This window comes from Rhineura floridana, chromosome 5 (genome assembly GCF_030035675.1).
Source record: "Rhineura floridana isolate rRhiFlo1 chromosome 5, rRhiFlo1.hap2, whole genome shotgun sequence".
Lineage (NCBI taxonomy): Eukaryota > Metazoa > Chordata > Lepidosauria > Squamata > Rhineuridae > Rhineura > Rhineura floridana.
The window spans coordinates 79,727,550-79,754,844 of record NC_084484.1 but is presented as its reverse complement, the minus strand read 5'-3'; the positions used below and the strand labels follow the sequence as shown (position 1 = coordinate 79,754,844).

The 27,295-nt window shown below is 41.8% G+C and overlaps 1 protein-coding gene across 5 annotated transcripts in view; it reads right to left on the bottom strand.

Annotated features, from left to right (window-relative positions):
- Positions 1 to 4,601: 4,601 nt before the first annotated feature.
- Positions 4,602 to 27,295, bottom strand: part of PHEX (phosphate regulating endopeptidase X-linked) — a 161,750-nt gene continuing 139,056 nt past the window's right edge. For 4 of the 5 annotated variants that reach the window (XM_061627298.1, XM_061627297.1, XM_061627299.1 and 1 more), the window contains 6 exons: positions 15,823 to 15,890; positions 12,645 to 12,775; positions 12,363 to 12,428; positions 12,123 to 12,227; positions 10,352 to 10,428; positions 4,602 to 6,689 (listed from right to left, as the gene is read on the bottom strand). In XM_061627298.1, the coding sequence (XP_061483282.1) occupies positions 6,587 to 6,689; positions 10,352 to 10,428; positions 12,123 to 12,227; positions 12,363 to 12,428; positions 12,645 to 12,775; positions 15,823 to 15,890 (550 nt within the window). In that variant the 3' untranslated portion in view covers positions 4,602 to 6,586. Of the gene's footprint in view, positions 6,690 to 10,351; positions 10,429 to 12,122; positions 12,228 to 12,362; positions 12,429 to 12,644; positions 12,776 to 15,822; positions 15,891 to 27,295 lie in introns of those variants that run through there. The other variant, XM_061627300.1, reaches the window with a different exon arrangement.

Genomic DNA, 27,295 nt, shown 5'->3' with positions numbered 1-27,295 from the left:
GAATAGTAGAGTTGGAAGGGGCCTATAAGGCCATCAAGTCCAACCCCCTGCTCAGTGCAGGAATCCTAATCAAAGCATTTCCAACAGATGGCTGTCCAGCTGTCTCTTGAATGCCTCCAGTGTCGGAGAGCCCACTACCTCTGTAGGTAAATGGTTCCATTGTCGTATGGCTCTAACAGTTAGGAGGTTTTTCCTGATGTTCAGTCGAAACCTGGCTTCCTGCAACTTGAGCCCATTATTCTGTGACCTGAACCCTGGGACGATCAAGAAGAAATCCCGGCCCTCCACTGTGTGACAACCTTTCATGTACTTTAATGTTTAATGTATTTGTATATTTTATTTTGTACATCACCCAGAGTGGCTGGACAACCAGCCAGATGGGCTAATAACAATAATAACAATAACAACAATAACAACAACAACAACAACAACAACAACAATAATAATAATAATAATAATTTAAAAAAAGAGTGCTACCATATCTCCCCTCAGTCTTCTGCAGGCTAAACATGCCCAGTTCTTTCAGTCTCTCCTCATAGGGCTTTGTTTCCAGTCCCCTGATCATCCTTGTTGCCCTCCTCTGAACCTGTTCCAGTTTGTCTGCATCCTTCTTGAAGTGCGGAGACCAGAACTGGACGCACTATTCAAGATGAGGCCTAACCAGTGTTGAATAGAGGGGAACTAGTACTTCACACAATTTGGAAACTATACTTCTGTTAATGCAGCCTAATATAGCATGTGCCTTTTTTGCAGCCACATCATACTGTTGACTCATATTCAGCTTGTGATCAACGACAATTCCAAGATCCTTCTCACACGTCGTATTGCTGAGCCAAGTATCTCCCATCTTATAACTGTGCATTTGGTTTCTTTTTCCCAAGTGTAGAATGTTGCATTTATCCCTGTTGAATTTCATTCTGTTGTTTTCAGCCCAATGCTCCAGCCTATCAAGGGCCCTTTGAATTTTGTTTCTGTCTTCCACAGTATTACCTGTGTGCCCCACAATTTTGTATCATCTGCAAATTTGATAAGTATGCTCTGTACCTCCTCATCCATGTTGTTAATAAAAATGTTGAAGAACACTGGGCCCAGAACCAAGCCCTGTGGTACCTCACTTGTTATTTCCGCCCAGTTTGAGAAGGAACCATTGATAAGCACTCTTTGAGTACGATTCTGGAGCTAACTGTGGATCCACCTGATAGTTTTTCCATCCAGCCCACATTTAGCTAGCTTGTTAATCAGAATATCATGGGCACTTTGTCAAAAGCTTTGCTGAAGTCGAGATATAGTATGTCCATAATATGTTTGTTGGTATTTGTCTTACTTTGCTTCTTTCCTGTGTTGCTACTGTTTCTATAGAGAATCTAACCTAGAAAGGGAGGAAGTGTAGGGATAGGGAAGAAGGTGGAAGGGGGAGGGAAGGGAGGGGATTGAGGGGTGAGCACTGGGCAGAGAGAAAGCACCTTTCCCTTCCAAAAAGGAAAACATTGTTAACAGTATCATTAATTTGGGGTTTCCCCCCACCTTTGTATTATATAGCAGACACTTATAGTCTCCCACCCGAATTTAAACCAAAGCTGTCCCTAGTCACATCCACGCCACCTTTATTCCACTTTAAACAGTCATGGCTTCCTCTAAAGTACCCTGGGAACCTCACAGAGCAACAATCACCAGAAGAGGGGCTGAAACCACACTGGAGCTCTGTCAGGGGAATAGAAATCTAACAACTCTCAGCACTCTTCACAAACACTTCCCACGATTCTTTGGGGGGAAAGCCATGGCTGTTTAAAGTGGAATAAATGACTGGTGTAGGTATGGCCCCCTGATTAGCAAGCCAAACAGCTGTTAGTCTGGCTTTTAGAACACTGGCAGTTGGTTCTTACTGAGCATGCCTGCTCCTATTATAGACTCTAGTGTTAAATTACTTAAATTACTTAAAAATCAGCCATGGTTTTTTTTTAACTTTTAAACTGCAGAGGATGAAGATCAGCATATGGGGCAAGGTCAGTAATTGGATTACAGGTGCTCTGTGAACATGGCTGATTCATAATTAATTTCAACAAATTATGAGACCACTGACAGGAAAAAGTCCAACAGGGGCCTGGATTTCTTCTTCTCCTGCTTTACACTTTGAATCCTATATTCTCTCTGAGTATTTTGTGTATCACCATGAAAATGTAGAGGGTTGATAAGCAAGCGTTTCTGAGTTCAGGACTATATGTTTTCTAAGGTTTTGTTCTGAAATGAGCTTATGGGAAGCATCAGAATGGTATGGAGTGTATTTTCAATGTAACATTGCAGAATGCAAAAAATCCATGTTGGTTATAGTATATATTAGAATCTGAAGTTCAAAATCAACCGTAACAGATGCAACTGTGTCTTACAGAAAGTTAGGGTATGTGGTCATTACAATTCCAATTTATGCAAAACAATTTAAAAAAAAATAAAAAAAGTTTTTTAATACATACAATAACAAACACAAAATTCGTGCAAATAATTTTTTTAAAGAGAGAGGAAGAGTATCTCCTGAATCAAAAGTGCCTAAGTCTTAAGTCCATACTCATAAATGAATACATACATTGCTGCTATAGTGCTTTTAATATAAACTGCTGGTACTCTTGCTTGTAGGCTTTAAATCTGTATCTCAATGGAGCAAGATGCGTATATTATGGCCAGACGCGTTTCGACTTGTGTGTCTTTTTCAATGGCCTTTCAAACACATACTATACAGAATAAAAATGTATATTGTATATTCATAGAGCTTCAATTTATATGACTGGTTTAATTAAAAATAAAAAAATATTTTGATTAAATAATTGTTAAATTGTTTGATGAGTGAAGCAGGTGCCTACTACAGTAGATAAACCAAAGTTTCCTAAAGCATTTTAAGCAACTACTAAGTTATATTTTTTAAGCCAATAAGTACAAGCAAGTTTAAATTTTACCAGTGCACAGCATATCGCTGAAATCTTCTGTAGCTCCAGTTCCTACAATCAGAAATATCTTTTAAAGAAGAATATGCACTAACATATTGTGAAGCTTATGCAAAGAATTGATAGCTCAGAAACAAGAACTATGAGGATATGTAAGCAACAAATCAAAAGCATTTTGGAATATTGCAAAGGTTTAGAGGTACAGAAAAAAAGAAGACAGGGAAAAAATACAGAAAACCGTAAGGGTTTTCTACAGAGAAGGTATGAATATTTGTAAGTCAAAGTGTGAAATTCAGCTACTTATTTTTAAAAGTTGTGATTGGTCATCTTTAGTGCAATCCTATACATGTTTACACAGAAGTAAAATTCCACCGTATTCAAGTGTGCATTGAACTGCTGTCTTAATTACTCTCTCATTAAAATGAATGGCAAAGCCATCATTATTAGTTCAATGTTACGAAGTGGGAAAACTCATGGAATAAACCAGTCACAAACTACAGAAGAAACCTCAGAGGAATTGTCACAATGGAAATCTAATCTTTTACTAAACCAGAAAGTAAAATATGTGACTTGAGGAAAGATATGCAATTTGAGGGTTTTTTTAAAACAGAAAATCAGTATATTCCCCTTTGGCACAAAATAACAAAACAGACAAAAATGCCATCCACTTGCCCTAGTCTAAACAGTCCCTAAATTCACCAGGCTCTCAGTAGGATTTCTTGCACATGAGCAGCCTTTTGTTCTTTGAAGCCTTCCTTCCAGGCTTAGCAAACTTCTGCCTATCTCCCAGGCACCTTATCACAGAGACTCACCCTGATCTGGAAAACTCCAGGATGGCTACTGCTTGATGAAGACGCTCCTTGTCAATTACATGCCCCACCCCAATAGGTCACAGGAAGCCACAAATGCCCCAGATCAAGATGTGACTTTCTTCATATAGGTAATGACATTTTCCCAGTCTTGATATTTGTGTCCCCAGGCCAGCTCATGTAAGCATCCAGACCACATGATTTCAGAAGGTTAACCCTATAATTCCTGGTGAACAAACAAGTAAAAACATGCATTCCCATACAAGATGCAGCAAGACATGCAAGAAAAATGTACATTCCCATAATATATACAAGAAGTCCAGGACTGTAAAATCCAATTCCTTCACACCCCAGAACAAATAAAACAGACAGAAAAGTCACACACACACCCAGACAGGTGAGCCCCCCAACCAAAAAAACACTCCATAACTCTAAATGGGAGGGGCAGAGGACCTTAGAGAGCACTGAGAGGGGGTATCTGAGGGCACCACAGTGGCCACAATGCCACATTGGAGACTCCAGTCTTAGCTTCTGGTGCTGCTACATGAACAACTAGATATAACTCTGTATCTGTGTCTTACGTTCTTCCTGTTCGTCCCTGACACACAAATAATAACAATATTGAGAACAGTTGTAAAGTTATTCATTTATTATTTTAAAATCATATACCCCACCTTTTCCCCCCAACAATAAACTCAAACCAGTTTACACCATAAAAACATGCCCACAGTACAGTACATAAAATATATTCACTTCAAAATTACTATCCAACCCCCCCCCAAAAAATAAGAATAACACATCAGTCACAGAGGAATGACCCTAAAATAACAAAAGCAAAGAGAACATGACTGAGTCAAGGTATTCTGGAAAGCTTTTATTCTATGATATAGTTTATAAAATCCCTCTACATCAGCTAATTAGCAGTCATTTCCATTCCCTTAAAAATAAAATGTGCAAAAATGTATACAGCAGTCATTAAAAAAAACATTTGTTGTACTCTTGTAATATTTATTCCTGAAATGGTTATGCAACAAATAAAACTGCAAGAAAAACTAGAAGCCAGCTAAGACTCTCTGGCTCTTTACATTTGCCTTTAGCAGCAGGAGTGCTGCTTCTTTCACAGTGCACCTACAATAGTTTTGAGTATGCGTAAAGGCTTCTGTATACATGGACCATCCTGATGCCATGTTTACATACCATGGAAGCAACACCCACCTTTTCAGGAGGTTTGTCACTTATTTTATGTGTAAATACAGTGGGTGGGATTCAGACAAAGTGCAATCCTAACCATGTTTACTCAGAAGTCCTGTTATTGAATTCATTGGGGCTTACTGCCAGGAAAGTGGAGTTAGGATTGCAGAGTTAGTTACTTGCACATAGGCCCTATTGAAATAAATGTGACAAGTTATTCACGACTTGACTTAAATCCCTTTTATTGCAATGGAAACTAAGTGCAGATGTCTGTGTCCAACCCAGTTAGGATAGACCACACAGAGGTTTTATATGCACCCAAACCAGTGCGGGAACAACCAAACAGCTAAAGAGATGTAGGAGAGTGCTTAAATTATCACAATGGGACCAGACATCTGCCTTTCCAGGCACCAGGGAGGTTTTATTTTCTGAATCTGAATTATACATTTCACAGTTATGTAATGAGTAAAACATCCAAGGTCTACAAACAATGGCTGGAATCCACAGCAGGGGCATGTGCATGTGGGAAAGATCAGCATATACAGTCAGAGATTTGCTTTCTGTTTTCACTGCAGCACTTCCCTGCTGAAGAGATAAGTCTGCTTTGCTTTGGTCCCAGTTCCATGTATGCGATACATTATCAGCCAGTTGTGGGGTGTGTGTGGCTTAAGTGCAACCTTAAGCTTTGGGTGGGAGGGAAAAGAGTGAGGTTAGCACAAAAAAACAAGAAAGACTGCCTCCTTCCTTCTGTTCTTAGTAGCAGTCTTTGCCACTGGGTTGGAACTAGACTTATGTATGGTTGCAAATACACTATTCCATATTCCTATAGGGCTGTGGAAATAGTGCATCAGCAAGCATACATATGTACACATGCAAGGAAGGAAGGAAGGATGGACAGACATGCCTAAAGCTCCAACTAGGCAGTCTTTTTTTACCACAAGGGGAAAAAACAGCTCAGAGGGCAAGTGGAATATTGAGGGGCAAACAGAATGGAAAAGGGTTAAGCAGCCCCAACATCACCTGCTTTCCCTTCACTCAAACTCCCAAAGCTATTTTTTATTTGGGAGGAGGGAGTTATGGAAAATATACACATGGCTGCTGTGTGTTGAGAGAGTGTGTGTGATAGAAAGTGTGGATGTTTTTGGATGTACCCATCAACTAAAACAGCATCATGGCCACCAGACACAGATGGTTTCTCCACGCCTGTGTTCTGAAAAGCAGAAGTTCAATCCATTTAAATCCTGTTCACTTAAGCCTGCAATCGTACTACACTTCTTTGTGAGTAAAGTCCATTGAATAGAGCGGGACATACTTCTGAATAAATATACGTAGAGGTCAACCTGCTAAATCATAGAGTAGAATTATTTATGAAAATAATCCGTAAGTAACGAACCATCTGTATATATTTCTCTGATAAGTTCTGTCCTTTTCTATACACTATATATTTTGAACAGTTGTAATATCTTGAACAAGCAATTAAATAGTAGATCTATGCAGGTCACCTACAGATAAAAAGGCATACAAAACAACAAATCTGGTCCACAGTTGTCTGATGCTGTTCTGATGCAACAGTAGCTCATTAACAGTCTGGAACTGTTGAAATGAGAGAGTGATTTCAGGAAGTGATTCCAGCACAGGATTCTGGAGCAATCACTACCAAAGCCGACAGGAGTCTGCACCTCGATTCATTGTAGTATTTTCTGGGCAGTTGAAAGCTTTCTGGAACTCCTCAAAATTACTCATAGCACCAATAACTCTACAGAGAAAAAATATAAGCAGATTCTTCTCAATGCCTGGACTTCTGGAAATTTTTATCTGTTTCCTCCGTTTCCTTGGATATCCAGTTTTGACACTGTGTTCTATCATAGCTTGAAGAACTTAACGTGGCATTGCAACAGCAGCATCCCATAACTTGACAAGCAGTGGAAGTCCATTTTACTACACTGTTTGTTACTTGCCATCCCGCTAAAAGCACCAAATATTAGACAGTTGCACTGGCATAGTAGCTCTGTTGAAAAATGCTATCAAGCTATTTTGTAGTAGGGATGGGTCAGAATTTTGATGAAAATCAAAGCTGGTACAGGATTCTCTGATAATTTGCATATTTGCTGTCTGTGTGACTGGATCCTGAGTGCTGCAAGCATTTATGGTTTTCCCCCAACACCAGATTATTATTTTTAAACTGCATCAATATAATTGCATCTTTGAAATTGATTAGCCTGTGTTTGCTAATGTGTGTGAAACTGACCAGTCTCAGTCAGGAGGCAAAAGGGAGGGAGGGAATGGGTGGGTGGGCAGGCGCTGTCATTTTTAAAAAATGGAGTTCCTAAACCATGCAAAAAGGAACTCAGAAACAGAGACATTCTGGGTCTCTGCACCAGACAAAATAAGTGTGCCTTTAATAAAGATGCACTGGATTTATCTGCAAGGCAGTTATCTTAATGAAATGTTATTTAAACCAAGGCAGCAAAGAATTTTGTATCGTTCTGAGCAATCCTCTCCTTTTTCAATGCAAAGACAGACTGACAAGTCCCAAACGTTAGCAGCAGCATTGACACAAGGATCACTAGCTAAACAGTGGTCAGGAGTGGCTGGTGTGGTGGAGCAGTGCAGTGGGGCCACCTTCCCAACACCAGTGTTGCTGGCATGGGACAGTGAAAGGGCAAGGCAGGGTGGTGACCAAAATGGGGCTTTACAGGCACACCAGCAAGAGTGCTAGATTGGCTCTCCCAATGTACCTATGCAGTCCCAAACTTACTCCTGACCTGTCCTCACACCGTCCAGGCCAGAGCTTGGAAAAGTTACTTTTTTGAACTACAGCTCCCATCAGCCCAATCCAGTGGCCATGCTGGCTGGGGCTGATGGGCGTTGTAGTTCAAAAAAGTAACTTTTCCAAGCTCTGGTCCAGGCAAGCTGCAGTGATGCCAGTCAGGAGGGTAGCTCTGTGGTACCATGCTGGCCACTCCTGGCAGTGTTGTAGTAATCAATTTTGAAATGCAAGAGCTCATCACCACAGTCCCCAAGGAGAGTCCAACTACACAGGCAGCTGCATTGATCCGTCTCACATACACACACACCTCAAGAGCAGCAGGTCATATAATACCCAATAAAAAAACATATTCCACTAGCTGAAATATAAAGCAACATTGATTGTTTCATTAGAAATGCAAACAACTTTGCAAAGGACTGTTCCAATTTAAACTTCTAGCGAGAAGCAGGAACCTCAACACAGATACACTGTCAGCATGTAATAAAAACAATTTAAAAAGCACAAATCCTATCTCTAGTGTTTAACTTCAAACACTTTTATCCATTCTATATTCATAGAGAAAGTTTATGTAATGTTATATTTTCATAAAGGAAGCCCCAGCAACTGCAGTCATCAGCCCTAACACCTTGGTGATGCAGTCCAGAGAAGTGGCACTAGAGTGTCTTCCCAGTAGTATCCAAATATGTGTGTATACATGTTTGTGTGTGTATCCCTTTTATTAATCTGCTTCCTACAGTAAACAGTACTAATCTTGCTAATCACCTTTTGCACCACATTTTAGATATGCATTTAATTATACTTGTTACCCATTGTCTGAACTGTCTTCAGATCAGCAATCTCATTTTGGAGATGAGGTGACCAGAACTGTGCCCAATATTCTTGATGAGGGCACATCACTAACTGGTATAATGGCATTATAATCCTCTCTGTGTTATATTTAATCCTAGGTTTTTATGCATCCTGATATCCAGCTTGTTCATTGCCTAAGGCAGCATATTAAAAATGGCATCTCAACAGTAGTGCCCCTAATTTTATATTAGTTTACACTGCATTTTTTTCCCTGTAGAGCTCCACATTTACCATGTTTGGTCCAGTACCTTTCAAAAATAAATAATCTTGTGCCATAATTGAATTGTGTTGCTTCAGTGCCAAAATCTTCCTTTGGAGCAATAATATATAGCCTGAAATTGTATTTTCTAATCCCAAAAGGTCCTGTATCCCCATTTTAACCATTTTAATCTTTCTTTTTTGTCCCTAGTAGATTAGGAATGTAGACCTTAAGTGTGGATTTAAAAAAACAAAAAGGAATTCTTATCACTTTTCAGTTGAAAGAAACGGTGCAGTCACATGATGAACTAGCATTTCTAAAGGTAAGCAGGGCTAGCCGTACCATTAAGCAGAATGAGGTGGTTGCCTGAGGCAGAGGTATCCTTGACCATTCTTCCTGAGCCCCTCCTCCAGCCATTATCCTCCTCCCGAACCAGAGACCCAGGACCCATCTGCATTATACATGTAAAGCAGCATCATACCACTTTAAACAGCTATGACTAAAGAATTCTGGGAACTATCATTTGCTAAAGGTACTGAGAGTTGTTAGGAAACTCCTATTCCCCTCACACAGCTACAATTCCCAGAGTAGTTTAACAGTCAGTCTTTAACAGAGTGGTATAACAGCCAGGAAGAGGAGGTGCCACACTGCAGACTGCAGTGGGCAAATATCTGCTTAATTCCAGCCCCCTGTGGTCAGAATTAAGTGGATTTTTCACCCACCCTAGCCTACAGCCTGTTGCTTGCTCTGTAGTGTGGCACCTCCTCTTCCTCCTCTGCGGTCTGGCCCTGCTTGGGGAGGCTTTTGCCACAGGTGCTACTCTATCCTTCCACCCGGAGAGGCTTCCTTCTCTCCTGTCTTTTCCTTCTCCATGATACTGGGGGTGAGCAGGGCAGAGTGGATCAGCGGCGTGCAAATCTGATCCCTAGTGTAACAAACGTTGGATGTAAAATACTAGTTGGGACAATGGTATGCGCACAGTACTAGAACAAATGCTAATTGTTCACATCCAAATAGGTAAGTGCCAGATCAGTGAAGAAAAAAAATACTGTCTTGGAGCTGAACTTTTCTTCTGTGAACAGAACAGAGTTCATGTTCATGGATGAGGTTATTTCTGCCTCCCCCTTTGCTCTGCGACCCACTGTTCTCCCACCCTGAAAGTCTGCTACGGGTTGGGAATGGTGTGGAATATGAAGGGGAAGGCTGCAGATAGAGAGAATGTTGAAAGAAATTGTACTCTCCCTTACATGAATGGAGGAGCACCTTAGGATCCATTGTTTTCATTCTCAAAATTATTGAGAAAATTATAGTAGTAGTAGGGGCACTACTGTTGAGATGCCATTTTTAATATGCTGCCTTAGGCAATGAACAAGCTGGATATCAGGATGCATAAAAACCTAGGATTAAATATAACACAGAGAGGATTATAATGCCATTATACCAGTTAGTGATGTGCCCTCATCAAGAATATTGGGCACAGTTCTGGTCACCTCATCTCCAAAATGAGAAAATTATTGTTATTGTTCTAAATTCTCAAATGTACTGTGTTACTATAATGGAGCAGATGGGGAGAGAGAGACTGGGAGAGACTGAAAAATACCTGAACTGAGGAGGGCTGTGAACTCCAGTGTAGATTTGCTCTCTCGCACTTTCTGGTCTAAAGGCATTACATCTCACCTAAGACAGATAGATAGACAGATAAATAAATAAGCCTATGAATTAACCTGTGTCATCCTAAATGCAGTCTACTTATTTATTTTAAATATTACTTAACCACCTTTCATCCAAAGATTCCAGGGTAATATACAAAAACAGGGATGTCAGCTGAAAAAACTCCCAGAATTTTTCCCCAGCACTTTATTATTCCACAGAGCATCTGTTTCGTAAGTTCAATAGTAGCAATAAATAGATGCCAACTGTAAATCAAATGGTAGGCAAGCTTGGCAGTTTCAAAGTTTGTAGTTTTGTTTACTAAACACAAGTAAATCAGATCACTCTAGCACAACAGAAAAATTAACAATTTAATCTGATTTTTTTCTGGTGCAAATTTGCATACAAATTTTCCAATTCAAACTTTTCAGGAAAACTCACATTACTTCACATACAATGTGAATAAAACTATTCACACACCATAAATACAACATAAAAACCACAAAGTCAACATTTTTTAAAAAAAGATAAGAGACAGTCTAAAAACTTAAAACTAAAGAGCATGTAAATCAAATTTATGACTGGTGTTGCAGAACTAGGCAGCTATGAATAGCCAACTGAAATATATCTGAATTCGAAAGCAACCTTGTACAGTGCACACACACACATGCACAAGTAGCCAGAGGCTGAATTTCCTATGAAGTTCTTTTCTGCAGAAGCAGTTTGCTTCCTGGCAGCAGCATCACTGCCACTTACTGGGAGGGTGAGGGTGAAAGGCATGGCAGTGGTGAGGTCAGGGCTGCACAAACGCAGTGGTGAGAGCACCAATTTAGCTCTACTGATGCATCTATGTAGCTTTGACCTTGCTGCTGCTCTCTTGAAGTAAGTGACTATACACGTGGCTCTGTTCCACTGGGTGAATTGTTTCTGCATTTCTGTTCAGTAGGAAGTAGGCCAGACAAGAATGGTTTAACCATACTCCTAGCCAGAAAGCATTACACAAAACTAATCTGACACACCTTTCTGTGTGGATCATCCTTCCAAGACATATGACCTAGGAAGATCCCTGTCATTCTCTTCCTTTTCCCATGAGTTTGGTTAGTTTCATGGTGTTTTTTTTAGTTGGCCATGTTTGCACATCATAGTAAACCATAGTTTACCATGTAGAGACTGGGTCTTCCCCAGTGCAAGCAAAAGTAAATCACCATCCCTGGCTGAATGCTATGTTCAAACCAGAGATTATAGTTTGTTTCCCTTCAACAAACCACAGTTGGGAGGTCAAGAACAAACTGTGATGGCTTCACATCATGTTTGTTTTGACTAAAGCAAACTGCAATCCTACATTTTGACATAACTCTAAGGCAAGGATTGTGTTGTATTGCTCCCACTCACACTAACGTAGGAGCGAAGTGGGAACCCTCTGCATGCTCATGGTAGCCCATTTACTATGGTTTACTATGATGTGCAGATTCAATCAATCTCAATCTCTGAGTGAGTATAGTTTGTGCATATACAGGACAAAGAGTATAAGAAAGTGGGAACTGACAGAAAGAGAAGGGAACAAGATGAAAGCTACCTCCCCCCGCCCAATCTATGCTCCAAGAAAAGCTGTGAATTAACAGAGTTCTTTTTGTAATCAAGCGGAATTGTCTGTTCACTACTAAGCAAGCAGCTAAATATGTATGCACATCCATTCTGAAAGGCCATCTTGTACTACTCACATGAGCATAACTCAGAAAGAAGAGCTGATTGTGGGTGAAGTCAATGCCTGGTAATAAGGCCTCTTCCTCTCCTTGTCTCTTTTCTTTGATCCACTTCCTATAGGCCTGATGAGAAGCACAATGAGCACATTTAAGAAGGTACAAATTTCATCAGCTCTTGTTACCTCAACAATGTGCTTCAATTTGGGGGAATTTTCTTTGGGGGGGTGAGCAAGTTTAGAAGCAAAAAGAGCTGCCTACCTTGAAAGCCTGTCGCAAACCTCCATTGTCTGCAATGTTTTCTGCCAATGTTCTCTTTCCTTTTACCTGGTGGAATGAAAGAATATCGTGAATTTGCTTAGTTTATATTTGTAGACTGCTTTGAAGCCACTATGGCAGTGGTACCATCATCATAATTCTTATTCTTATTATATTATGAATTAAATGCCACTCCACAGCTTTACCCCCACAACCACAACCAATGTTGTAAAATATAATACAAGTTCTGTACAGAAGTTCAGCTACCACTGTTCTTGCACTTACATTCAAGCTCGCTTTCTTCCAGTAATAGCTGTTGTACTGATTGACCATACATTTTGTTTTCTCTTTAAATTTCTCTTCAGATTCCAAAGACCACCAGGGACCCAAATTTCCCTTCTTGTCATATTTACGGCCTATGTTTTGTTTTTAAGAAACAAAATTGTGTAATAATTAATGTGAACATGAGGAATGACGAAACAAAAACAGACACATTTCCTAAACCAGCACACCCATATTCACTTATTTTGCTAGACCCAAGTAACACACACCCATTTCTTGGCCTTTTTGGGACCTCAAAGAATGTACTATCACTATGAGTTACATAACACATACTCCATCAAGGGAAGCGTTGTAGGGTACTCCTCCCAACTTGCACTGGAAAGCATTTACGTTTTTCTTAGGCTTTCTCAGAGAATCCTCAGAAATATCTCAGGTCTTTCCAAGTCTTTTCCAAGTAAGCTTAAAAGAAAAAAAAAGAGCAAGGGAGATTGCCTTCAGCTTTCCCTACCAGTTCATACTCTATCCTTTCCAAGGAAAGCTCCACCAGTGGTCATTCCTTCATCCCTTGCAAGCAAGGGAAGGTTGTTTAGGATTGGCAGGGATAGCTGGGGGGCAACAGTTTGTAACTGGGTGTGGTGGATTTCCAAATCTGTATTTGGACACACTCATTCTTAATTCACCACATCACTGCTTCTTACTGCCTCTGTGCTCCTTGAAAACTATAGTGAGAAAGTGGGTTCTATCATTTTGTGGCACAGCACCAACATCTGGGGAAGTAGCAAATGGTGTCCTCTCCCCAGGTAAGGTGCATAGCACCCCCTGAATATCCACAGAGTTGGTTTTAAGAACAAGAGAGCAATTTCATCCAGTTCACATTTTAATGCAACCCTACCTACCCTGCACTTCCTAAAACAATACACAAACTGAAATGCAGCTTTCCTTCCAAATTCACACTTTTCCAAGTTTTGCAATGCAGTTCTCCAATCAAAAACTATGCACATAAATACATGTTAGGAGATGGTGTGAATAAAAATGCACAGAACAGTGAAAATAAGGGAAATTGCAGGAATGTGTATGCAAAATTGCATTAAAATGTGAATATTAGTAGAAATGCACACTAAATTGAGAACTTTAAAAAAATATATAAACTAATGTGGAAATATGACACAGTGAGAGAAACCAAAATCAACATTTTTGTCCATACCTATTTGGCTACTTCTCTCACACTTCCCACACACAGTCTGCAGTTGGTGGCTATGAGCCTCCTTTAACTGGACCAAGAGCACACCAACTAAGAATGGGTGTGGCCCCTTCACACAAACACAGCTCTGGTCTGTCTCTGAAGTGACAGGAGCTGCAGGGAGCTGCTACTTGCTCCACATCCTGTTCTTCTGCCTCCACCTTTCCTCCCTCTCTCTTACATGAGGACTGTGTTGGACTTTCTTGACAATTGTCCACTTACGTATATGTTTAATTTTGATAGCACTTGTGGTCACTGTTCCCGTTTGGTTCAACAAGACTTACATCTTGCACCAAGTCCTGGGCACCACTTAATATAAGCTCAAACCCAGGGTCATGGTTTAGCTGTTCCAAACAAACCATGAGCTGTAATCGTAGGACAAACCTTGGTTACAGCTCATGGTTAGTGTAGACAGCCCTAAGCCATGAGCCAGGGTTTGGACAACAAGCTAAGTCAAGCCATTGTTTAACTTAGCACATCAGCAGAATGAACAGGGAGGAGTGAAGTAGCCATGCTCTGCTCCCAAAATCCACCCACTCACATATTTGTACTAAACCATGGTTTTGCATAGCATGGTGTGCAAACTAGGATTTGCACTTAGACTTTCAAAAAGCTTTCAATAAATTCTCTTACCAAAGACACGACTAAGCTTAGCAGTCATGCAATAAGAGGAAATATCCTCTTACAGATCACTAACTGGTTAATAAATAGGAAGCAGAGGGTAGGAATAAAAATGAAAATAGTGGTTCTCTCAATGGAGGGATGCAATAAAGTGGAGACCCCCCAGGGATCAGTACTAGACCTTGCATTTTTTTAGCTTATTGATAAATGACCAGGAGTTAGGAGAAAGCACTGAGGTTGCCAAGTTTGCTGATGATACAAAATTGTTCAGGGTGGTAAAAACAAAAAGGTATTGCAAGGGAGCTCCAAAAGGATATCTCCAAATTGAGTAAACTGTCATTAAAATGGCAAATGAGATTCAGTGTAAGCAAGTGTAAAGTGTTGCACATTGGGGCAAAAATCTTAACTTCACATATAATGGGGTCTGAGCTGGCAGTGATTGGCCTGGAATAAGACCTTGGAATCATGGTGGATAGCTCAGTTAAAATGTTGACACAGTGTGCAGCAGCTGTGAAAAAGCTGGATTCCATGTTAGGAAAAGGTTTTGAAAATAAAAATGCCAATAAAATAATTCCTTCATAACAGTGGTTCTTAACCTTTTGTGGGGGAATCAGAGATCCTTTTCTGATGAAAGCTGTGGACCCCCATAAATAAACACAATTTATTTCAGAGCACTGAATATTGATTTCTTTTGTGCCTTTTTCAAGGACCTCCTGAAGCCCATCCATGGATCCCTTAGGGGTCCATGACCATAGGTTAATACAAATTTACAGTGCAAATGTACTCGGAATATTGAGTACAGTTTTGGTAGCCACATCTCAAAATGTATATTATAGAGCTGGAAAAGGTGCAGAAAAGTGCAGCCAAAATAATCAAGGGGATGGAGCAACTTCTCTATAAGGAAAGGTTACAACATTTGGGGATTTTTAGTTTAGAGAAAAGACAAGTAAGAGGAAATGTTATAGAGGTGTATAAAATTATACATGGCATGAAGAAAGTGGATAAAGTTTTTCTCCCTCTCATATAACACTAGACCTTGGAGACATCCAATGAAGCTGAACGTTGGAAGATTCAGGACAGGCAAAACAAAGTACTTCTTCTCACCATGCATAGTTACAATATGAAATTTGCTCTCACAAGAAGCAGTGATGGCCACCAACTTGGATGGCTTTAAAAGAGGTTTAGTCAAATTAATGGCAGATAGGGCTATCAATGGCTACTAGTCATTTGCTGTGTAGTACCCCTAGAATAAGAGGCAATATGCCTCTGAATACCAATTGCTAGAAACCATAAGGATAAACCATCCAGTCAATTACTCACCATTATTATCAAACCCATGGGTAAACTCATGCCCAACAATTACTCCAATGGCACCATAGCTTAAAGATCTGTAAAATAACGGAGAGTTTTCTTTCACCATGTGCACACTCTCATAAGCATTGTGACAGTAGAACAGAATGTAGTTATTTTTATATCTAAATTTCAAATCCAAAAAAGCCAGTTTGTTCAAAGGAAAAAAAGCTAAAAAGAAAAATGTTTATTTATTTATCAAAGTATGAATATACAGCCCTCTTGCAAAACATCAGAGCAGTGTACAGCAACATAAAAACATTTAAAAGCAACACAAAACAATCATTAAATCATTAAAATCTACTCAAGAGACATTTTAAGTAACTGCATAGGCCTGTTGGCATAAAAAAAATCTTCAAGAGATGCCCGAAAGTCAAAAGCGAGGGCCCCTGCCAAATCTCTGCTGTTCTCACAGTGGCCAACCAGATGCCCATGGGAAGCCCACAAGCTGGAGCTGAGCGCTCTCCTCTCTTGTGTTTTCCAGCAACTGCTAGTCAGAGACATACTGCCTCCAGTGATGGAGGTAGAACATGGACTGCAAGTTACATTAGGCACAGAATGAGGTGAGTTAGAAATAAAATACACAAATTATTTATAGTCAAACCAACCAATATGAATATATCAGATATGTCTAATGAGCACTTTTAATTTGTTTGTTATATTTATTTCTAGGGAATTGACACTGCACATCACACATCACACTAAAAAAAGACAAAGGCCTTGCCCTCTGGCTTACAATTTAGTTTAGATATACACACAAGGGAAGAAGAGTGGAATGGAAAGAGGGAGATTAGTGACATGCCAGAGCTAAGAGACGGGTTTCTAGCAAATACACTAATGGAAGAAGCCAGATAGATGCCTTGAGATAAAGAATTGCAATGGCAGATAGCAGCAAGGGAGAACAGATGTAGTCAGAGAATGACAGGTATTTTTTGAGTGTCAATGTACCAAAGTAGTGATGAAATTGTGAAGGGCACATGCAGAGAGAAGAGCCTAGAGATGTGTGGAAGGAACAGAATGAAGTCATTTAATAGCAATTGAAGAAGTTTAAATAGAATACAAAAAGAAAAGGGAAGCTAATAAAGAAAGCAGGATTTTTTCATCCTATGTCTGTCTGCGGAGGAGAACAATAGATAGGAAATTTTACTTCAGATGGGTATTTATAAAAGAAAATCCATTTAATTTGCTTTTTAATTCAGCTGTTCTACTGGAACTTGAAACATTTCTTAGTTAGCTGAAGCAACACAATACTTAGTGAGTGAATGATGTACAAGAGTGACAGGCAACCTGAGGCCCTCCAGATGTTGCATTACTACTACTACCCCCCACCCTTCGCCCAGGGTGGGTTACAACAGTTTTAAAACACATAGTTTAAAACAGGTAAAAACAACCTAAACAACATCACAGAAAATAGGGTGGGTCCTAAAAATATACATCTCAGGTGTCAAAGGCCAGGATAAAAAGGTGCATCTTCAGCATTTGCCAAAAGTTGTACAATGAAATTGCCAGACACACCTCAGTGGGGAGAGAGTTCCACTGCTTAGGGGCCACCACTACACCAAACTTCTGAGGGTGGCAGAACTACCAAAAGGGCCACCGTTGCTGATCTCAACACCCAAGATGGTCTCTAGGGAAGGAGGTGGTCTTTCAGATATTTGGGACCTAAGTTGTTTAGGGCTTTAAATACTAATGTGAGCACATTGAACTTGGCCTGGAAAGAAACTGGCAACCAATGCAGCTGTTTCAAAACGAGTTACATGAGTTTTAAAGGGAACCACAGCCAGTAATCTGGCTGCTGCATTTTGGACCAGTTGAAGTTTCCAAGTTGTCTTCAAGGGGAGCCCCACGTAGAGTGCAGTACAATAATCCAGTCTGGAAGTTACCAGAGCATGGAGCACTGTGGCCAAGTCTTCTCTGTCCAAAAGAGGCCGAAGCCAGCAAACCAGCCAAAGCTGGACAAAGACACTCCTGGCCACTGAGGCCACCTGAACCTCCAGTGACAGTGTTGGATTAAGGAGTATTCCCAAGCTGTAGACCTGCTCCTTCAAGGAAAGAGCAACCCCATCCAGAACAAGCCATCTTCCCTCCTCCTGGACATGAGAACTCTGGCCACATAACACCTCTATCTTTCCAGGATTCAGCCTCAATTTATTGGTTCACATCCAGTCCATAACTGTCTCCAAGCACCGCCTCTCCTGATTCAGATGGAATAGAGAGATAGAGATAGGTGTCATCTGCATATTGATGGCACCTCATTCCAAATCTCCTGATGACAGCTCCCAGGGGCTTCATATAGATGTTAAATAGCATGGGGAACAAGATGGAACCCTGTGTAACACCACAGGATAACTCCATGGTGGAACAGTAGCCTCCCATTATTACTTTTTGGAAGCAGCTCTGGAGGTATAAGCGGAACCACTGAAGCATAATGCCCCCAACCCCCACCTCCTCAAGATGTTCCAGAAGGATACTGTGGTCAACAGTATCAAAAGCAGCTGAGAGATCAAGGACAATGAGCACGGTCACATTCCCCCTATTTCTGTCCCAACAAATGTTATCAACCAGAGCAACCAAGGCAGTTTCAGTACCATGGCCAGGGCTGAAGCTAGACTAGAATGGATCCAAGTAATTAGTTTCCTCCAAGCATGCTTGCAGCTGGACCGCCATCACCTTCTCAAGCACCTTGCCCAAAAAAGGGATATTTGCCATTGGGCCATAGGTCCAGGGAGGTCTTCTTAAGGAGGGGATGCACCACTGCCTCCTTCAAGGCAGATGATACTTCCTCCTCCTCCAGAGAAGTATTAATCACTCCCTGGACCCACCCAATCAGTCCCCTACGGCTAGTTCTCAGCAGCCAGGATGTGCAAGGGTCAAGGGGGCAGATGGTGGACCTCACTTCTTCAGGCAGCTTGTCCACATCCTCAGGCCACAATAATCCAATACACCTGATCCAACGCAGGTGGAACAGACAGTGCTCTGGATGCCTCCATTTGACTTGCTCTAACTGTGGCATCCACCTCTGTCCAAATCTGATCGGTTTTGTCCTTAAAGTGCCTTGCAAAGTTGTTAGAGCAGGTCTCTGAGGGTGTCAGAGCAACGCTCTCTTGGCCAGATGAGAACAGCCCATTCACCACTCAGAAAAGCTCTGCCAGCCACCTTCTTGCGGACGCAATGGCAGATGAGAAGAAGACTTTCTTCGCTGCCACCACTGCCATGCGGTAGGCACGATAGAGCAGCCTTACCCGTGTTCGGTCAGGTTCGGACTGAGATTTGTGCCACCTGCGCTCCAACCACCGACCCTCCTGTTTTATTGCATGCAAATCACTGGAATACCAAGGTGATTTATATGCTCCACAGCAACAGCAGGGGCACTCAGGAGCGATTGTATCTATGGTTGTAAGCATCTCACCATTCCACAGCCGGAAAATCCCCCAGAGCATTCAGCAATCCATCAGATTCCATAAGTCTCCGAGGGTGGACCATCTCGAGGGTCCCCCACCCTTGTAGAATGGAGTAGCTACATTTAACCCAAAACTTGCCAGGAAATGGTCCATCCATGACAGCGGACTCACAGTAAGTCCTCCAATCAACAGAGTATTACCAATCCACTATGTAGCAAAGACCAGATCAAGGGTATGTCCGGCCAAAAGTGTTGAGCCATTGATATATTGGGACAGCCCCATGGTTGTCAGGGAGGCCATGAAGTCCCACACTGACCCATTTGAGGCAGCCTAAGATATTGAAACTCCCTAACACCACAGTGAAAGGGTTCTCCAACACCACATTCGAGATTACCTCCACCAGCTCAGTTAGGGAGGTTGTAGGCAAAGGAGTGGAAGGTACTCTAACAACATCCCTGACCTGTCTCTCTGGCCCAACACCACAAACAGTCCTTCAAGCCCAGACACAGTACAGATTGGTCTCCTGGTAAGGGAGATGGAATTTTTATGAATGATTGCCCCTCCCCATCCCTCTGACCTAGAATGGTGCTGCACCAAGTACCCAGGTGGGCACAGCTGGGCTAGCACTGGGCCACTAAGTTCATCTGCCCAGGTCTCAGTTGTACATGCCAAGTCTGCCCCCTCATCCACAATCAAATCGTGATTGATAGTTGTTTTGCTTTGTGCAGACCTGGCATTTATCAACACCACCACAAGGCCAGGGGATTGGATGACTGGTGTTCCCAAATTCTGAGACCCAGCAGGCGAAGCAGAGGGGGCAAGGGCTTTGATGTGACTGGTCCTCCCCTTCCCCCCTCTATACGTCCGCCCACCACCATATCTCCCCCCACCTACCAATACAAAGATGGCAATCCCACTTCCAACCCTTCCCTATTCCTAGTCAAGACACGTACTTACTTCCCTGACCCACCACTAGTAAACAAAGATATGCAACAGAAATTGGTGGCAGGGAACATCAAACTAGTAAACAGTTAAGTAACGAAAACTATCAGACGTGACTCACACCCCAGCTCTCACCTGGGATAAAAAACACTCCCCTTCGACTCTCACCCAGGAAGGGCACAGTTTCATGCTGGATTGGACTCTCACTCCAAGGGCATGAAACCACTTTCCATCAACACACACCACTCCAGATCACCTCCAGGTTCTCCCCCTGGAAGTGGCCCAGAGGAAAACAATCAACACCACACATAAAACCTTGCCTGGTAAAATTAATTAAAAGGCAGTGAGCCCTCACCCTCATCACACCCCAAAGAAGCAACACCCTTTGGTGACAACTGTACTGTCCCCAACCGGCTTGGCTTATATCCTCCCCTTCTACATCAGGACTTCAAGGTCTGCTGGTTTGAAGGAGTGCCCTGGGCAGCTGCAGCCACCCAGGCAGACGGACTGCAACCTCAGTGGGGCCTAGTCCTGATGTTACTATCCCCCAAAGACAACAACCTCTTGGAGGCAGCTGCTTCTGCAAGGGAGGGGGGGCTGATGTTCAGCTCTGTACCTCTCCCCACACTTCCTCTCTCAGCAACCTGCCTCCCTCCCACTCACCTCCTTCTACTACTGACTCCAACTCTCAACATACCCAGGCAACATGGCCAATGGTCCAAGATAATAGGAAAGCCACCAGACCCCCAGCCCTGATATACAGGTGTTTTGTTAGAAGAAGAGTCTGAGATTTCCAAGGTATCTTTCACAAGATTTAACAATCCAAAATGTGCTTTCTGAGTAACATCTAAAATCTGCAGTGTGATTTCATTTCTACCCTAGCCATTTCTTGTGTTATGTCCTCCATGAAAGGCAATTTGTAATAAAATGGTTCCTACTGTTTTTTCCCCCCTATCAGTGTAAAATTCCATTATAGGCCTGAGGTTAAAATTATACAGTTCAGCAATGCAAGCATCCCATTTTCTGACAAGTTTATTATTTTATATTGCATTGTAGACAGGTGTGGCAATCAGATATAGAATACAATCTTAAGAGTAAGGCTGTTCAAGTTTTGATAATATCAAGCTGCATGTCTAGAATATAAAACAAGGCCAGGCCTCTTTCCCTTTCTCCATAAATAAGAAATATTGGAACAATTGCACAACACTAGGGATGGAAGCATCTCTCAAATTGAGTTCTCCACATTTCTGCAGGATTTTTTTTAAAAATCCTCATGAAAATTCTCCAGCATTTTAGTGCAAATCTCACCTAATAAATACATTTTTGCAGGATGTGTTGACCAATGTACACATTTTTGCCAGCCATTTCTCGCCATATAGTGCACCTTTGTATGTTATTTTCATATTCATATATTCATTTTAATACACACTTTCCCCGCATATATACATTTTTAAAAACTTTGATTCGCGAACTACATTGCAAAATTTGAACAAGTGCAAATTTTGAAGGATTGCTGTGTTTCGGTTTTCATATTGTTTTGGAAAGTGTGAGCTTGATAAATATGGCTTGAAATGTGAACTGAATTGAAATTCTTACCCATCCTTACACATCATCCACTGTATGGTTTAGCTTTATAAATGCTCTGACCATTGGAGGCATTCAAGAGACAGCTTGACAGCCATCTGTCGGGAATGCTTTGATTTGGATTCCTGCATTGATTCCTTATAGGCCCCTTCCAACTCTACTATTCTATGATTCTATGATTCTATTATCCTATTGCATGGGGAATGCTCATATCTTGCTTGTGAGTTTCTCAGGGATGCTGGACTAGATGGGCCTTTGGTTTAATCTAGCAGTTTAATCTAGTTTAATCACTGTGCTGCTGACAATTAGGATTCTGACAATGGGTGAAGAGGTGTGACATCATAGAAAATTCACAAGCATTTCAACTTCTCAGGAAACAAAGGTGTTGAAAAGTTTCCTGTACTGGGAGGGAAGGGAATTCAGCTGGGTTATTTATTCTGTTTAAGAAATTTTATAAACCGCTTTAAAAAAAATCTGAGAGGTGTATATAAACAATAAAATAAAAATAAATCCAAACAGCAGGATTCAAGGACAGTAATGCCGTTGTAGGGCAGACTGAGGACTAGTAAGAGACTCTTGGAGATAGAGAAATTAAGAGACAGACATAGCCAAAGCAGACTGAGAAACAGAAACTGAAAGGAAGGGTAGATAAGGACAGAGAAACTTGGGAACTGATGCAAGACGGGATTAATAAGAGTGTGGAAGGTAAAGGTGAATATGACATATTTATTGAACTAACCAGCAAATTCTTTTGCACCAGACTACAAGCAGTTATTACTTTTGCAGGCCAGTGCTAACTACAGTTATTCACCAGGAGTCAATTGTATCTTTAATCCTTCTTTTAAGTTAATATGAATATCTCTGTTTGACTACCCCAGATCAGAAATGTGAGTTTCATAATAGCCCGTAGACTGGAGTCTTAGGTCCAGGTGTTGTTGAATAACACAATGCTTAAATAGCATCTGAGATATGGAAGCAGAACATTGCATGTACAGTACAATGGGTGGTATTCAATTAACTTTCTGCATTAGTTAGTGCTTAGCACAACAGGGTTTTTCCTCCTCCTTTCCCCCCATGCGTACCCCATGCCATCCTCAAACCTGCTCTGGAGGGATGAGTAATCCTCCATAACAGATTTAGGAGGTGCATGGGGGGGGAAGAGAGGGGGAGATTGTTCCATTGCGCAAAGGAATGGTTGCCTTAGTGCTACACTGAATACAACTCAGTATCTTGAAAAGAAAAGTCTTCCACAGATGGGTATGTATGTAAATCATGCCATGCTTTCAATTCACAACTAAATGTTGCTTCTCCCCACCGCTATTTGAAGAAGGCAATCACAGAGGAGAAATTCTCACTCTACCCCAATGAGCATTTGGAAGAGGGAAAAAAAGTTTGCATAACTGGCAACGGCTAGAGTGCAAGTGACAAAAGACATGCTGTGAGGCTGATCAGGCACAACTAAAACATCATAACAGCGCCTACTGTGTGGCAGTGAGGGCGGCAAAAAGGCCCATTTCTCTGCCTCCAGCACAAGTAACTGTCCAGTGGAGCTTTTTTGTATTGTCATGGGTTAACATCAGCTCCAGGAAATGGAATTTTAGACCCTCCAGAAGACCACTGTGAATTGTTTACAAGGCACTTTGAGGGTAAAGTTGCTTGCCTTTGTAGCAATCTTGATGCCACATACACATCTAGTGTAGTCCCCAGTGAGGTGTCCAGTGCACTGTCTGCCGCAACTTCTTGGGATCAGTTTCAGTTGATGCGGCCTCATGACGTAGATGAGGTGCTGAGACGATGCTGCCAGCATTGTGCCCTCTCGACCCTTGCCCTTCTTGGCTTATTAAAGCTTGCCGAGGGGGGTTGACCGAGTGGATCCAGGGTATGGTCAATGCATAATTGCGGGAGGGAGTGGTTCCAGCCATCCTGAAAGAGGCAGTGATCCAACCGCTCCTGAAGAAGCCCACCCTGGACCCATTGGTTTGTGACAATTACCGACCGGTTGCAAATACCTCCTTCTTAGGGAAGGTGATTGAGAGGGTTGTGGTGCAGCAATAGCAAGTACTCTTGGATGAAACAGACCATCCTGACCTATTCTAGTCTGGGTTCAGGCCTGGTTATGGGACTGAATCGGCCTTGGTTGCCCTGATGGATGACCTTTATCGGGAAGAGAGGGAGAGCGTGACCCTGTTATTTTTACTTGATCTCTTAGCGGCTTTTGATACCATTGACTATGGCATTCTTCTGAGCAGACTTGGTGAGCTGGGTATTGGAGGCACTGTTTTACAGTGGTTCTGATCCTATCTCCAAGGTTGTTTTCAGAGAATAGCATTGAGTGATTGTCTTTCGCCCCCCAGCAGTTGTGTTGTGAGGTGCTGCTGGATATCATCTTGTCCCCAATGCTGTTTAATAACTATATGAAGCCCTTGGGAGTGATCTTCAGGAGATTTGGGGAGAGGTGTCAGCAGTACACTGATGGTACCCAGCTCTATTTCTCTGTTACATCTGAAACAGGAGAGGCCATGCAAGCCCCAGACCGGTGCCTGGATTCAATGATGGGCTGGATGAGGGCCAATAAACTGAGTCTGAATCCTAGCAAAACAGAGGCGCTGTGGGTTGATGGTTCCTGAGTTAGGATAATTGGTCAATTCCTCAGACTTTGGATGGTGTCGTACTTCTTCTGAAAGAGCAGGTGTGTAGTCTGAGGGTCTGTGACTGCTCTTTCCTAGGGAGTACAACCCCATAAAACAGCCTTTCCCAACCAGTGTGCCTCCAGATGTTGTTGGACCACAACTCCCATCAGCCTCAGCCAGCATTGCCAATGGTCAGGAAAGATGGGAATTGTGGTCCAACAACATCTGGAGGCACACTGGTTGGGAAAGGCTGCCATAAAAACTGCTCTTTCAGAGGGAGTACAACCCCATCCAAAGTCTGAGGAATACCTTTTACCAGCTTCAGCTAGTAAGAAAGCTGCGGCATTTCTGGACTGGGATAGCCTGACCAGTTGTCCATGCGCTGATAACCTCCAAGCTGGATTACTGTAATGAGTGGGGCTGCCCCTGATATTGGTCCAAAAGCTGCAGCTGGTGCAAAATGCAGTGACGCAACTGCTCACTGGGGCACAGTCTTGCCAACATGTTACCCCCCAGCTGAAAGAATTGCAATGGCTGCCTGTTAGCTTCTAGCCCAAGTTCACGGTTCTAGTTTTGGTGTGCAAAGCCCGACATAGCTTGGGACCAGGATACCTGATAGATTGCCTTACCCCTTATATACCTGGTCAGTCACTGTGATCTGCAGGTGAGGACCTTCTTCAGATAACATCTTGTCAAGAGATCCATTCCGCAAAACATAGGAAGCGGACCTTTAGTGTTGTGGCACTGACACTTTTGAACTCCCTCCCCTTAAATATTAGACAGCAGCCATCTGTTATCTTTCCGGTGCCTACTGAAGACCTTCCTCTTTCAACAAGCCTTTGAAGTAGAGGCCTTATCCCAGTCTGTGTCTCTGTGCTGTAATTGCTTTTTCAGATGTTTTTTAAGTTGTTTTGTAAATATGATTTTAAGATGTTTTGTTTTAATATGTTTTAAAGTCTTGTTTTTATTATGTTAAGTGCTTTTAGCATTTTTGTTTGCCGCCCTGGGTTCATACTGGGTGGAAGGGCAGGATATAAATTTAAATCACCATCATCTTACAGATAGCGTTTAGCCACAGTAGTGATCAGCCTCACAATTTCAGAAATAGACCTTCAGAGAAACTAAATCAGCTTTCCCTAACCTGGTGCCTTCCAGATGTTTTGTACTAAAACTCTGATTAGATGGGAGTTGTAGTCCAGGGTCCAATAAATGCTCATACAATTAAATTCAATACCCACTAAGACTATCAATGGATGCACAATCTGCTGACTTAAATGGATGTTGAGGATGTTGGAAGTGTTAGGGTGCAACTCAGTTTGCACTGAAGGCTGATGTGTCTGCATGGGAAAGAATAGACAAAGAGAGGAAACTTCAGGCTTCCTAGACCGTCCTTTCCCTTCTAACCTGTGTTGATCTTCCTTCTAGTGCTAGGATACTCTTAGGGTTGTTGACCTCACTTACCACTTCCTCTCTCTTCTCACTCCTCCCTTGGAGAAAATACTTTTGGATCTCTCCTCTCCTGAGATACAAGATCAAGCATCCCTTGTTGCATCTCCTCCTTAATTAGCCAGAACTAGGGATCTTTCCTATCAACGTGTATTTACTCTAATAAATACCAGTTTGTTGTTTTCTTAAAGCCAGAGTCTCATTGCTATTGTACCCAGGGCAAAGTGTGCTCCTCCAGTAGGGATTCAGCTACAATTCAGCTTCTGCCAAGATTCAACTCCAATTCTAATGGAGGAAACATGATTTCCTGTATGAAAAATTGTGTAAGGGCTTTGTTAATGTAAAAATACACCCTGTCTAATTAACATGTAAATGGAAATTGTTCCTGTCTTAACTCCCATTGAAATAGTATTCACTACTCACTGGTGATAATAATCTCTGGTAGCAATTACTTTTCTTTTTTTCTTTCGTTTGGTAGACCACTGAAGAAAACTTGAAACATGTTTGGTCAAAGTTTTACACTTAGTAAAGTTTTTATATGCTTTTCATTGATTGGTTTACAGTGTTTTTAAAAGCTTATCTATTATATGTTAATTATATATTTCTAATCACATTTTTATATAAAATCATTTTCTTTGGATTCTTGGACATGTGTACATGAATCAAAGTTTGATCGAACTTGTTTCACTGCTTCCAATTAACACAATATTAAGGTGAAAACAGCAAAAGACGTCCAATCATAAATGATTTTCAAGGTGTAAAGAGTGTGGTCATTTTGGATAAAGACATCTTGTACTTTGGTGACAGACTATTCCATATAGCAGATTTTAATATCATTCTGCAATTTTCAATTAAACAAAAAAAAATCAATACAGCAAGGACTGGGAATCTCAGGCCTAGGGGCCAAATGTGGTCCTTCAGGCCTCTCAATATAGTCCTTGGGACTTTGCCCAGGCCATGTCCACTCCCCAGGCAACACCTATCATTGGACCCGCTCCACACCCTCCTTGAGTGCTTTTGGCTGGCTAGAATGTGTTCTTGAACTGCGGCTCTTGCTTACTGGATGGAGATGCGTGTCTGTCTTTCTGTGCCTGCATATGTGTAGAAACCACTTACTTTTGCGTGGCTGGAATGCAGCCTACTGTACAAAAGTAAGAGTCTCATCCATTGCTCCAGCCACTGTTGCCTCTGTCTCTACCCACCACTAGGGTTGGGATTTGCTTGCTAGTCCTGACCTGCTAGCTTTCCGGGCAACTGGAATGCAGTTCCAATTCATCTTTGTTTTTTTCTGCTAAGTGGTGTAGTGGTTAAGGTGTTGGACTACAACCTGCGAGAGCAGGGTTCGAATCCCCACATAGCCATGAAACTGAATGGATGACCTTGGGCTAGTCACTGCCTCTCAGCCTCATGAAAACTCTATTCATAGGGTCACCATAAGTC